Source organism: Pristis pectinata, chromosome 2 (genome assembly GCF_009764475.1).
Source record: "Pristis pectinata isolate sPriPec2 chromosome 2, sPriPec2.1.pri, whole genome shotgun sequence".
Taxonomy (NCBI): Eukaryota; Metazoa; Chordata; class Chondrichthyes; order Rhinopristiformes; family Pristidae; genus Pristis; species Pristis pectinata.
Genome location: NC_067406.1, coordinates 34,754,281 through 34,769,334, shown reverse-complemented (window position 1 = coordinate 34,769,334; position 15,054 = coordinate 34,754,281). Strand labels below are relative to the sequence as shown.

Sequence of the window (15,054 nt, the reverse complement as noted above, 5' to 3'; positions counted from 1 at the left end):
ATGTTATTCTATGTGAAATGTGCTACTTCCATCAAGTAGCTGCGTCGGACCTTGAGCCAAATTCTAACACAAATCCAACAATTTTTTAACAGCTAGAAGTCTTGGTGTTTCAATCAGTCTGCAATATCATGCTTCAACTTTTTTTCAACATTGGTCAAGTAAATGCCTCTCTTTATATCCGCATCATTATAGACAATACTTCTGCAATATCTAAATATAGATCAATGTTATGATATATAGAACGCATTGCCTGCAGAGGTTGTGGGGGCAGATACATTAGGGACATTTAAGAGACTCTTAGATAGACACATGAATGTTAGAAAAATAGGGGGCTATGTGGAAGGAAAGGGTTAGATACATCTTAGAGCAGATAGATCTTAGAGCAGGACTGTACTGTGCTGTAGTGTTCTATGTTCTAATGTTTATCAAAAAATAAGTTTTCATTTTTTTCTTTTTTTTTCTTTTTTGTATTATTGGTACCTATTTCAATGCTATTAAATGTCCAGGTTCATCAGAAGCATTTAGAAACATCTCAATAAGGCCTAATGGTCCACCAGGCTGGTCCAGGAATATGACATCAGGATCCGCCACCTGGGGCCCAGTAAGTGCTTGAGGATCACTCTGCTTTCTGGGATGGTCATAGCAGGAGGCCCAGCTTGGCAGGATCAGCAAGGCTAAGAAAGGATGATGCAGCCATGGAGATGACACTGGAGTGAGCATGAGGCACAGGCTGAGTCGAACATAATCCAGCCCATTGAGGATTCACCTCAGGGAAGGTTATGGATAGACATTTTCACAGATCAAAAGAGTGCATCAGCTTTGTTAAACAGGTGATATTATACAGGGTTCAAGTACCCAGGAAGCAACCCCAGTAGACATTCTGGGACTGCATGCAATACTGCCCTTCGGTACATGAGCAAAAAATTATTCTTTTGCCCTGAAGAAGCAGGTATCACGTGACCAGTCCAAGCACTGTTTGATCACTGATCTATCTTTGGAGTGCTTTTAACCATTACTTAAATGTTAACCATTGGCAAAATTGTCCAGATTGTATCTGGTGACACTAGGTTCCTTCTGTCTCTTTCTTCTCTGGGCCTAAAAGGTACTATCATATCCTTCAATCATTTATCCATAAACGCTTTAAAGCATCAGCATTTCGCCAAACAGATAGAACCAAGGCCAGCTTTTTGATTATCATTAATACCATCAGACTTGACTCTATTTATCTCCAGGCAGCCAAATCAGGTTGAGCCATTATGTACAGTTCCCCGTGCCCAGCTCAGCTTCCTTCAGTGTTCCATTACTAAGACTGTCATACCTTCCTGTCATAAAACACATGTCTATGTCTTCTTCAACTCAAAGCCCAACTTTTCCAATCCAGCTGCACTTTTACAACAAATTTTAACTCATCCCACATATTTATCTGCACAACAATCCATTTCCTTTATTTTCTCCAAGCTTTGTTGGTTCACTGTGCATGAGGAAGTTGATGTCAATACCTCATCCTCGCCATCAAATCCCTCTTCTCAGTCTATCTTAGTGACCTCCTTGAAATGTATGTGTCAAGGCTATCTTCTACTGCTCTAATATGGGCATTGCCATGCCCCCCACTTCTGCCCCATCACTAAGAGCTACCGCACTATAGCTCTTTGAAATACCCAACATACAACTGTCCATCTTCAGCATGGTGTATGACGAGGAGGGGAGCTTACTGGTGGCAGTGTTCCCATGCATCCATTGCTCCTTTTCTTCTAGGCGGTCAAGATCATACACTTAGGAGGACACTTCCAAAGAAAACCAGCCCACATTGACCACAATCTTGCTCCCTCCCAGCCCAGATTTTCTTTGACCATGTCTTTGGTCCTTCCACATTAACAGTGCATTTGACTTCCCCACCCTAATCTCACAATCATGTTCACCACAATTTTGCCTGGATTAGAGAGTATTTGCTATAAGAAGTTGGACAAACTTAGGTTATTTTCTCTGGAACGTCGGAGGCTGAAATGTGACCTGGTAGAAGGATAGGATATGATGTAATTTGTGTATTTTACGTATTTATGTATATGAATTTATGTATTTTAGTAAGGCATTTGACAGGGTCCCTCATGAGAGGCTCACCCAGAAGCTGAAAGATGCATGGGACCCATGGTGAATTGGCCATTTGGATTCAGAACTGGCTTGCCCCGTGGTAGTGGTCAATGGGACTTATTCTAGCTAGAAGTCTGTGACTAGTGGTGTTCCTCAGGGATCTGTACTGGGACCTCTGCTGTTTGTGATGTATATAGATGACCCGGATGAAAATGTACATGGGTGGGTTAGTAAGTTTGCAGATGATACAGAGATTGGTGTTGTAGACAGTGTAGAAGACTGGCAAAGGATACAGCGGGATGTAGATCACTTGCAGATATGGGTAGAGGAATGGCAGATGGAGTTCAACCCGACCAAATGTGAAGTGTTGCACCTTGGACGATCAAAGGTAAAGAGATGGTACACAGTTAATGCCAAGACCCTTAACAGTGTTGATAAGCAGAGGGATCTTGGGGTTCATAGCTCCCTGAAAGTGGCTACACACGTTGATAGGGCATATGGCGTGCTTGCCTTCATTAGTCAAGGCATTGAGTTCAAAAGTCAAGAAGTTATACTGCAGCTTTATAAAACTCTAATTAGGCTGCATCTGGAGTATTGCATTCAGTTCTGGTCGCCCCATCATAGGAAGGATGTGGAGGCTTTGGAGTGGGTGCAGAAGGGATTTACCAAGATGCTGCCTGGATTAGAGGGAATGTGCTACGAGGATAGTTCGGACAAACCTGGGTTGTTCTCTCTGGAATGGTGGAGGCTGAGGGGAGATCTGATAGAGGTTTATAAGTTTATGAGAGGCATAGATAGAGTAGACAGCCGGTATTTTTTCCCCAGGGTTGAAATGTCTAATACCAGAGGGCATGCATTTAAGGTGATAGTGGGTAAGTTCAAAGGAGATGTGCAGGGCAAGTTTTTTTTCCCCACAGAGAGTGGTGGGTGCCTGGAATGCACTGCCTGGGGTGGTGGTGGAGGCAAATACAATAGGGGCATTCAAGAAGCTCTTAGATAGGCACGTGAATGTGAGGGAAATGGTAGGATATGGACATTGTGCAGGCAGAAGGGAGTATTTTAGTTGGGCATTTTATTACTAATGTAATTTGTTCAGCACATCATTGTGGGCCGAACGGCCTGTTCCTGTGCTGTACTGTTCTATGTTCTATGTTCTATGAGAGACATAGGTCAGGTAGTCTGAGTCTTTTTCCCAGGGTGGAAATGCCAAATACAAGAGGGTACAGCTTTCAGTTGAGGAGAGAAAGTTTAAGGGAGATCTACAAGGCAAGTTTTTGCACAGATAGCGGTAGGTGCCTGGAACGCACTGTTAGGGGAGGTGGTGGAAGTAGATACAATAGCAACATTTAAGAGGTATTTAGACAGGCACACATACAGGCAGGGAATGGATGGATATAGACCATGAGCAGGCAGATGCGATTAGTTTGGTCAGTACAAACACTGTGGGACAAAGGACCCACTCCTGTGCTATGTTCTGTAACCAAGACATTGGCTCCTTTCACCATATTACTTTCTCTGTTACTGTAAGGTCCATATGATATTTTTCTGCACGTTGGGAAATTCTAGTTATGTAAAATGTTGGAAATGCTAAACTTCACAGCAGAAGCAGAGAGGGACAAAAATGTGATTCTATAATTCTACTGGAAGCAGAGGAGCCAGGTCTGTTTAGTGGGATTCTGCAGAAAAAGAGCTGAGCAAACAATGGCTGCCACTCAGTCCAAAGTTAAAATGGGAGGGAAAAGCATAAGCCCAAAAAAACTCCCCAGAGCCTGACAGATGTACTATCAGAGAATGTTAAAAAATATCAAAAGGAAACCAGGTGACTGAATCAACCTGTTTAAATCCATTTGTTCCTTCAGAGATATTTTTACACCAGCATTCAGCATGGAGATCAATTACTCTGATCTCATGCCCCTATCATATTGATTGAATGCCCTCTTTACATTTTATGTGGTAGTGAGATAGATTAATGCTGTCTTTATACCGCTCAACTGCCTTCTGAATTGGTTCTGCAACATTGCCCAAGTCTACTGGTGTAATTAAATCTATTCCTTTTTATAACATGACATGGATTCTCCAGTCCCTTATTCAAGCTTTCACATCCACAACTGCCTGAGAAACATTGTTTACAGCCATGTTTTGTTGCTGTGACTTCCTGAATGGCTTAAAACAAAACTCTATTGGCCTGCACAGATATCCTGAAACTCAGCCACAGAACAAGATGCCGGTGCCACAGGGGTCAGCTGTGGAAAGAGGAAATTCAGTCCAAGAAAGTCACTCTGCATGATTACTTCCCCGAAATCAATTATAAGTGAGGGCAACCTCTCACTTCAGCAATAATGTTCACAACTGTCAGCCAGGGTGCCACTGTCTTAAGTCCCAGTGAAAATTATCTCTTTACATAGTATTGATGCCTTCAGACACAGCAGCCCAACATACTTCTCAGGATGGCCTGTCAGTAGCAGGAATGCAAGATTATAAGGGTGCTTATGTTCATTTCCTGTAATACTGATGCTGTTCTTCTTTTATATAAGGAGACTGGTTTCAGGTATTGGTGAAAAAGAAGAGATTAGCCCACCACAATTACTTCCCTCAGACCTGAATCTTAGTCTAATAGCAGAATTGTTCTGGGCAGGCATGGTAGTAAAAGCGGTTAGTGTCATGCTTTACAGTGCTAGTGACCCGAGTTCAATTCTGGCCACTGTCTGTAAGGAGTTTGTACGTTCTCCCCATGTCTGTGTGGGTTTCCTCCCAGTGCTCCGGTTTCCTCCCACATTCCAAAGACATACGGGTTAGGAAGCTGTGGGCGTGCTATGTTGGCGCCGGGAGCGTGGCGACACTTGCGGGCTGCCCCCAGAATACTTTACGCAAAAAATGCATTTCACTGTGTGTTTTGATGTACATGTGACTAATAAAGATATCTTATAATTGTCGATTCAGCATTTCCACAGGTCTACTCCATCATTTCTTCACCAGTCATGTCTTGCAATGCAGATGACAGATGGAAACCTACATAACTCCTGTCAAATACCCTCCTGGAACATGAAGGTCATTAGGAAGAAGTTATTCCAGTTTATACTCTATTTGGTTTTCCTGCTTAGTGGTGAGCTTGTACAATCAACATTGGCATTATAACTGTAGAGAGCAGTATCCTTTTTTTTATTTTATTACTTAATCAAACAATTGAGTGTCTGCATTAGGATCATGCATTATTCTAGTGCTTTCCTGAATAAGACAACCAAAAAGACAACGTGCTTTCACCACTTTCTCTTAGATGGCATCAACACCATTTGTTTCATCTGGATTCTCTTGGTCTCCACCCTTTTACCCTGGGCAGTTTATTTTTTGAGTCATAGAATAATACAGCACAGAAACAGGTCCTTCGGCCCAACACGTCCATGCCCAAAGTTAGCCCAAAATTAGCTCCATCTGCTGGTGTTTCACCCACATCCCTCTAAACCTTTCCTATCCATGGACCTATCCAAATGTCTTTTAAATGTTGTTATTGTACCTGGCTCAACCACTTCCTCTGGCAGCTTGTTCCATGTACAGTATATGCACCAGAGAGTGGATTTTCTCCACACTGTTCACTCCCATGCAGCTTAAGACAGACTTGTTCTCTCACTTTTCTCAGTTTTGATGAAACATTAACTCCCTTTCACTTGCCACAGGTGCTGCCTGACCTGCCATTTCCAGCATTTTCTGTTTTTATTTTGCATTTATATTGTGCATTATCCAGTGAAGAAGATCTTCAGGGAATCAAAATCAGCCCAAAAATGAAGCAGAATTAAAGATGATACCAGAAGGGATTAATAAATATTGTCATCGAGGTGGATCATAAAAACGGCCTCAGAAGGAGTGGCAAGGCAGATAAGAATGGCAGAGATACATGGAAAGGACATTCCAGATCAGGGGATTGAAAGAGCTGAAGACAAGGTTGTCAACAGCACTTGAATGGAATGGGATTCAGAAAAATACAGAATTTTCAGAAGGATATGGGGCTGACGATGATTAAAGAACTGAGGAAGTTGATACCATGAAGGGGTTTAAATTAAATGATGAGAATCTTAAACTGAAACAGTCAAGAGTCAATGTAGATCAACAAACAATTTATTGCAAAACTTTAATTATCCATTTTCCATTTTAATTTTCTTGCCAATTTGTAATCATCCCTCCATTCCCGAAAGTAACAACAAATTGCTAGAGTACACCCAGACCAACATTATTCAGAAAATGTGATTAAGGGCAGGAGCTCTGTTGAAGCACTTCTCCAAGTAGGTATCAGACTTGCTGCATCCCACTCTGCGGGTGATATCTATACATTGTTAAATCTGTCATGTGTTCATGCCATCCCCTTCATCATGAATCACTCACACTCATCTGCTTCAACGAGTCAGAGTGGAGGTGGTAAATGTAGTGGCTGGACTGGAAGAAGTGTCGTTAGTTTCTTTCAAGCATCATAATGGCCACAGCAAATCTGGATGAGGAAGAAGAAATATCTGCTTCTGTTTCTTGGTATTGTCCAATGACCAAAAAGATAACAAAATTAAAAATATGCAAGACCTCAGTCAAACCTATAGAGTATGTCTATTCTACTGAAGGACACTTTTCATCTTGATTTCCAGCATTCACAAGTTTCATTTGCTCTTTGTTTCTAGTATGTGGAGCTCAGACAAGGTTGGGTATACAACTGGTTACCCTGTTCAGGTTGCCCACCATTCCTGCCTCACCAACCATGCAATCACTCAGTTTACCAATGAAGCATGAAGGCTCATGGCTGGGTTATGCTTGAACTGGTCCGGCATCTGCACTCACCCCGTGTTTATCCTACATCTGCCTTTGCCTCCAAGGGATCAATCAACCTGGAAGCCCAGATGCAGTAGTAATCCTGTAAAATGAATTGGTCTCTAAGCAGCAACTCAGTCTCAAGTGGCAGATCCTCAGGACCCACTTCCAGAACACCCTGGTGGACTTTGCACAGCCTGTCATTATCAAAGCCATTTTTAACTGTGTTTAAATATCTTTGATGATATGAGAGATTTGAAAGTATTTCAAATGAACATGATCATTTAAAAAAAGTAAAAATAAGAACCTTTTTTAAAAACATAAAATAGCTTAAAATTAATTAAAAACGTAAAGTAAAAGATAAAAGAAAACCTTTTTTAATCAAGGTCAGTATTGTCATTCAAGTGAATGGGACTGTGCTACTTACACAAGCCATAGCATAACAATGAGGGGTTGGATACCAAGTGCATCAGGTTTCTCAGCTCAGTATTGGGCTGTTGGGCTCAGAAATCAGGTGGACTGGTATCTGACCTCTAGCTTGTCTCTGATATCAGCATTTCAATGCACAGGCATGGAGTAGCCAAGCTGTCCTGAGAAGTGGATAACTCCAGCTATTTTCTATGAACCATTGGTCAGAGGTGATCATCTTTTGGTCCAATAAGAATTGCCACTTGGGCAAGGTGTCGCAAAGTAGTCAAATCCTATGGAACAATTATCTATCAAATACTTGGTCTTCAGGAGAGATGGGAAGAAATTTAAGATGTAAATAAAAATATCAAGCCAAATATCACCACTCTGAATTGCCTCAGCCAGCATGACTTCAAGGCAGAACTTGTACATTTTGTTAAACAAGTACTAATATCTTCAGAATGAAGCCACAATTAATGCAATGTAATCAATCCAACTTCTGCTGCTACTTCCCTTTTTATTGTCTATTTGAGTCAAATTACTTCCAACGTGCAATTCACAGGCAGTTCTTATCTTACACTTTGCAGATCCACCTCTAAGTATTGCATGTGCAATCCTTTTTTTTCTGTGTGAGGAAAAGATATGTTCATGCAAAAGCCAAACCTCTGTTAACAATTACCTCCTGCTACACTCACATTTAAGCAACAGTTCCATGTAGTCCTAAGCAATTCCAAATGAGCCTGATGAACAATGCATACTAAGGAGAGGTCAGGGGGAAAACTATTGCAAAATAATCCTAATGATCAGAGATTGTTAGTGCTTCTATTTTCCATGTCAAATTAAGCTCTGCCTATAATTGATACCTGGTACTTTGCAAATTAGAAGCAGATGGCAAAGGAGTTCCTCACTGCTGGAAACTATTTTTTGATAGCTATGGTTAACAGCCTTGGTCGTTCCTCCTTCACCCATTAATATAAAAGATTTTAAAAAAGTGCAACTCTAATTCATATGCATATTCACTTTAATTCATGCACAACTTTTTTTAAAAGTCTGTACTTTCTCTAGTAAGCCATCAATTACATTCTTAGAGCCATGAGAACAGAAAGTTGAAGTGGAAGCATTAATTTAGTAAGTGCTTTTTTTCAATTTTGTCCCCTGCTCTCCTGAAAGCTTCCCTTACGCTGAACGATAGTTCAAAGCTACCTAGCATCCTCAGATACTTTGTTCGAGTTACTATTCTTCACAGTGACAGCAACCAATTTGGTCATGGGAGGCATCACAGCTGATTCCAATCCTTTCATGACCCGATGTCCGATCATTTTCCATCAAGGGTCACTGGATAATGATCAGGAACAGAAATCTTGGCTTCTTTCCCCTTGTTTCCAACCACAGGAACTGAAGCCAACTGCTGCCTTCAGTGAGATCAGCAAACACGCTATCAAACTTGAGACTTTGTGATGTGCATGACATGATATTACAAAGTATTATAAGAACCACAGGCTGTTTTTGTTTGTTAGGTGTATAATATTTTTCAATGGACGCTTGTAATTCGAATAACGTTTGTGTTCTTTGTAGCCACTGACAACACTATATAACTAACTTTTGGTACCATACTAATACTGTCCCATCTCATTCATATTCAGAAGCATAAAGATCATTAAAATTCTATTGTACATAAGTGGAGATAAACAAAAATGTTAAAAAGTTGAATTGATGCAAATAACAGCAGAGATTTTACATTTACTATCTGAATATTGTGATTGGAGAATATTTTCCTGCAGGCAGACTTCACTATATTTTTTTGAAACTCTAGAACTCCTAAATTTCTCATTTCTCATTTCAAAACAATTCACTTCCCACCTTGCCTTCCTTTAATATAAATTTATATTAACTGATGTCATCACATGCAAAATACTGCACAGAAACTTTATTTTCAGTTGACATTAAAAGTTGTGAAACTGAACTGCATTAGGATTAACTGATAATATTTAAAGTACTAAAGTGTAGAAAAGAGCATAAAAAAAACAACTGATGACCTGCTGAAACTGCTCTGTTTTCTCAGTAATCTCATTTACCAGGCTAGAGTCCCATTGCTTTGCTTGCAAAGGTAACTTTTTTAACTGTAGATACATCTGCGATGTAACAGTTACCCAATAATTTGCAGTATTTTCCACACATTGACTTAGTTTTACAGATAACTAATTTATATTAGAGTTACTGAATGAAGAGTATCATCTACTAGCAGCAAAAAAAAGTCAAGAATTTATAAAAAAAATTGAATTACAGTAAAGCCTGCTTAGAATCATCATAGAAGCATAGAGCACACAGCACAGAACAGGGTCCTTCTGATCCACCTCGTCCATGCTGATCACAATGCCTATTTACCCTAATCCCATTTGCCCATGTTGGGCCCTTATCCTTCTACTCCTTTCCCATCCAAGTGCCTGTCCATATGCCTTTTAAACATTGTATCTGCCTACACTACCTTCTCTGATAGCTCATTCCAAATATTCTCCACCCTCTGTGTGAAAAACTTAGATCTCCTTTAAATGCTTTCCCTCTCACCTTAAACCTGTACCCTCTAGTTCCAGACTTCCCTGCCCTGGGAAAAAGAGCACCTCTAGACTCCCCCCTGCCCTGCCCTGCCCTTTTGCATCTCAAGCACAAAACAGCATTGAACTATACTAGATAACAATAGATACTTAAAAGTAGCCATGACAGAACAAAATTCCACTCACATCTAGAATTCATATGTAATGAAAAAGTTGAGCTTCAGTGTATTATTATTCTGAAAAGTTAACATATGTTAGCTTGCTTTTTAAACCTGTACAGTAAGGTTTAATTAAAAATATTGTGAGTAATCAAAGCAACAAGATAATTAAATGAACTCCAATTATTAGAATACAATCTGATCAAATGTGTTTTATAAACTGCAAGCTTGTAACAGAAATATTGGGTTCACCTAATGCAAATTAAGCCACCTTTGTCATAGATCACAACTAAACAAACCTGTTTAATAAAGATACTGATAAAGTATAAAAATCATGACAGGACTGATAAACTCTGTTTTTGTAAAAGACACTATAATTTTATTCTGTTTCCCCAATTGCCTGCTTTCCTCTCAATATCTCCTTGTCTGTATGTGTTGATTCATTACTGCACAAGAGTTCCACAGGCATCATCACCCTCTAGTACATCTTTTAAGTTGCCATAACTCTCCCTGTGCCATTGACATAGTTGGCAGGCTATTTAATTAAGGCATCAGAGTTAAATGTTACCCCAGCCTCACACAATGTCCATGCAAGTGTATTTCCATCAACAGTTGTTGGATTTCAATCAAGAGTATGCACCCTGGCCAATCTTCTGGTTGCTGGCTCTGGAATACTAAAAGAAATGTGGTGGACGCAACGCGCATTATCAGAGACCGCCTAAATGTAGACCCTGAACTCAAATCTATAGCCATCATTATCTGAATCTTCTAATCAATTTGACGAGTTTCCAAGCAAGATTTAACAAATTGCTGCAAACTCCATCCTGGCTCGAAATACCAAAACATCGTACATATCATGAATGAATTAGAATTTCCAATGGTTGAACTAGAAGTCACTCTTGACTTCCTTGACCAAATGAAACTGCAATATCATTTAAATGAGAAACAGTTTTGTAACTACTAATAGCAACAGTAGGTTTGTAACAAGTTCACTTCTCAGAATTAGCAAAAGAACAAAACATAATTGACTACAGTTTGCTAATGTGTACAAGGAAAGCATTAAAACACTGAATATGAAGGCACCAAAAATAACATTGAAACTGTAAACATAGAAAATTGTACATATTCTTGCTGCCATCACATCTATTTTTCACACTTGATTAACACCACACCACAGGACTGGAAGGGAATGCTTTAGTAATGCGTGCTATCGACATCTAGTGACAGAAAATCAATGATAGAAAATTGACTACAACTTGGTTTGACTTTTGGATGTAAAATATGTAGTAATTAATAATGAGCTTTATTATCAGGATAATACATTCTTAAACTCCATCCTCAGTTTAGATGAGTGTAACATACATTAGAGATGTTCAACAATTTGAAACTGTTAGGTGAAAGGGAACATGAAATAAAACTACCTGTTGCAATGTACATGATACATGTGTTTTACCCAGTGAATAACCTCTGTTTCTTCAATATAAAGTAACATGATATGCAGCATAGAACACTGTCAGTTAAGTCTGTGCTCGCAGTCCATAAATATATTTACATATTAATTTGTTAAGACCTACCTATCGATTTTGAACTAAATTTTGCACAACCTGAATATCCAAACTGTTTCAAGTATCAGAAAGTACAATCTAGCATATGTGTGTCTGTGAATGGTAAATTGTCCATAATGAAACGCACCATAGGTAATGAGGATATCCATCAAGCCCCTGTTACCTACAATAATCCAATATAACTACAAAGTGAGAATGAAACACATCATAGGAAGAAACTCTGACGGTGCCAGATGAATTGACCTTGCTGCCCTCATGCACTGGTGTCCCCTTGCATCGAGCGGCAGTGGGATACTGCAGGTGAGTTTGGACAAATACAACACACTGGAGACCGGGGGCTCTCCTACCTGTTTGAACTGTTCCTCGTAGGTCCACTCCTGCTGCTGGGACTGTGCCTGCTGGGGGATCCCGACTGGAGAGTGAGACTGGCCGGGGAGGTGGTAGTGGTGTTGTCCGAATCTGGAGAGCTGCACTGGGGTCCCTTTCAGAGTGTGCCCGGGAGTTGGCACCCCGGGAGCACGATGGATCTGATCGTCTTCCATCCCTTCCTCCTCTTCCTCTTCCTCCTCCTCTTCCTCCTCCTCCTCGTTCCCTTCTTCTGGCAGCTCTTCCTCGTCCTCCCCGGGCTCCGGGTCGCGTTCCAGCTCCTCCTCCTCCTCCTCTTCCTCCTCGGATTCGGACAGTCCGGACGGGACGCGGCGGCGGCGGCGCTCCGCTGTGAGGAGCGGCCGGGTGGCCCCGCTCGACCCGAGCCCCGCGTCGCCTAGACCAGCCATAGCCGCGGCTCGGACCGCTGCCAGGGCGGCTGCTTGCTGGGCTGCCGCCAGCTGCTGGTGGACAGCTGCGGTCATCGCCTGCTGCTGCTGCTGTTGCTGCTGGCTCTGGGTGTCGCCGCCGGTTCGTCTTGCATCTCGCTCCCTCTCTTTCCTCTGCCTCTCTTCCATCTCCAGCCTGGCCTGCTGCTGCCTCTGCAGGTTTTCCATCACCGCTTCCAGCTTCATGCCGTGGGGAGCCTGGCACTGTGCACTTCCAGAAGAGATCAGGCTGAGTCCATTAGAGGCCACCAAGCCTTGCTGTTTACAAGATAATAAAAGTAAAGAGGGGTAGGCCAAAAAAAAGTCAAACAGGCAACGAAACAAAACTTCCCCTAGTCTACTAGCACCCTGGCCATATGTGTAAAACCCGGTTTATTTCAAAAATTGAACGTTCAAGAGGGGAAACTGACTCAACTTTGTTGCACTGTATTGTTAACTTAATCCGGATCGCAGAATGCGATTGCATGCACCTCGCAAATTGCGAATTAAGATCCAGCAAACTCAGAATTGTTCAAAAAAAATGCATGGATGGCCTTTCAAAATCCCCAGATAAAAATTTTAACAAGCGTTTAAAAACGGGTCTCATTCTCTTTGGGTCCCTATTTTTTTTAAAAAATGAAACAAATCGCAGTTGTTCGAATAGATACACCAGTCCGCTCTGCAATCCAAAATAAGGACGAATTAAACTCTCAACACAATCCGCGGGCAACCAACTAAGATTTGCTTTGTCTCGTGTATTTTTTTATTTAGAAAGTTGATTGTGCTCTCTTTCCTTCGCAAAAAAAAGGCGGGTGAGGTCGTCAAACAACGAGCGATCACTAATCCGGTCTGTTAAACTGATATTTGCTGGTCGGCAACCCGCAACCAAAACAATACTAAATTGCTCAATTAAATATTACCTGGTTCAATGTGTAACGCCCAATTAAATCTTGTCTTTAAACACTCTGACTCCAGCATATTGCAACCTGCCCAAAAACCCTTCCAGAATTTAATTCTGCAAAGACTGTAATCTTCCAAGTGCTCCACGAACACATTACAGGATATAGATCTTCATTCGTAAAGGGAAACTCCTATCTGCGAATCCCAGAATCGGTTGCACCGCCACTTCGCCTCTTCCCAGCTACAGGAAGTGTCTTTTCAAAAAAAAACTTACCAAGCTTTTATTTTTTTTCTCTCCCCGTGATCTTTCTGCAATCAGCAGAAATATCCTCAGCAGAGCTGTTACGATTATTTCCTACGTATATTTAATGCTCAGATACAAACCTTTCCCTGTCCCCACGTTTTGGTTACTGTTTCCCAGAAGTTTATCAAAACCCATTCACCTCTGCTTTTAAAAACGAATAGGGGTCAGATTAGTTGTATCGCCACTAAAACTTGCTTTTAGCATGTGCCTGTTTTTATCAATCATTTTCTTTTGGGGGGAGGGGCGGAGAACGTCCACTTGCCCCTCCATTCATTCATTCAACTCGCTGCCGATCGTTTCCACACAATTAATCTCTGTGCTCCGCGATCTTTGATCACAAGTTGCATCGCTTTATCGCCGCTGACTTTTTTTATTTAAAGAATATCTCAGAATTTACCTTAGCTATAAAAAAAACTCTAAGCAGGGACCAAGCCGAACAAAACAAAACGCCGTCTTTTTATCAGACGTTATTTTCTCAAAGTCCAGCTCCTGTTCTATATATTTTCAATCCAATCGGTGGTCTCTTTTCCCCAGATTAAACATCTCTCTTTTTCTTTGCTTTGTCCCCCTCTCTCTCCTCTCTGAGGATTTGCAGATCCTGTCACGACTCCTGTTTAGTTACACTTTATCTCTGTAAAAATCGCTTCCCCGACCGCCAAACCTGATTAAAATATTTACAGAGGGAGAGAGCTGCCGAGTTACGCCTCCGGGCGATCAGAGACCAGGGAGAGAAAGAGAGAGAGAGTAAAAGAGTAAAATTTAAACAATGCATATAATATAAGTAATAATTAAAAAAAATACACCCTCACCAGTGTTGCTTTAGTCACTACACTCGCGTTGTCAACCATGATCTATGTATTTGTTTTGTTTCTTGCTATGTTTTACTTTCCTCGCTCGTTATCCACATGTGTAATCCCTTCGGAAAGCCTAGGTTTCCCTTATTGATTTCGATATCCCCGACGCAATCCCTCTCGGGTCTCTCTCCTTTTCTCTTACAGCATTTAACATGCATATAAACAGAGGTATGTGTGTATGTGTTAGTATACACACATATATTGCTGCCAACCATTAAATATCGGCCTCGGATTGCAACAAGTGGCTCGAAACGCGCTGGGGCGCTTGCGTAACCTGGTCTGACAGAACCAGACCTCTGCTCCCATTTGCTAAATACACGTCAATTTGTTGATAAATAGAAGAGGCAGCGGTCTAACTGAGGAGGTGGTGGGGGGGGGGGGGGGAATGCATGGACACCCTAGTCCCAGTTCCAGTGTGATTCATCTCTTAACAATCCCAAAGTGGATCTATTCTCTCCCCCACCCCCACCACCACCTTTAAATGTGGAGAGGGTTTTTTTTTCTCGTTTGTTGGTCATTTCTAGAGGCGGAGGCTATTTGGCATCAACTTGACATCAGGTGAAGTGGGGGAACAAAGCAGTCAGATTCAAGTAAAGGCGGCAGGTGCGCCAGTGGCTGCTGTAGCTCCCGCGGTTGCCGTTTAAAA

The 15,054-nt window shown here is 41.4% G+C and overlaps 1 protein-coding gene across 4 annotated transcripts in view; it reads right to left on the bottom strand.

Moving 5' to 3' along the window:
• Nucleotides 1-14,631, bottom strand: part of LOC127567517 (AT-rich interactive domain-containing protein 3A-like) — a 382,036-nt gene extending 367,405 nt beyond the window's left edge. For 3 of the 4 annotated variants that reach the window (XM_052010508.1, XM_052010510.1, XM_052010511.1), the window contains exons 1-2: nt 14,364-14,631; nt 11,904-12,629 (exon numbers count right to left, since the gene is read on the bottom strand). In XM_052010508.1, the coding sequence (XP_051866468.1) occupies nt 11,904-12,629; nt 14,364-14,402 (765 nt within the window). In that variant the 5' untranslated portion in view covers nt 14,403-14,631. Of the gene's footprint in view, nt 1-11,903; nt 12,630-13,270; nt 13,419-14,363 lie in introns of those variants that run through there. The other variant, XM_052010512.1, reaches the window with a different exon arrangement.
• Between the last annotated feature and the right edge of the window lie 423 nt (nt 14,632-15,054).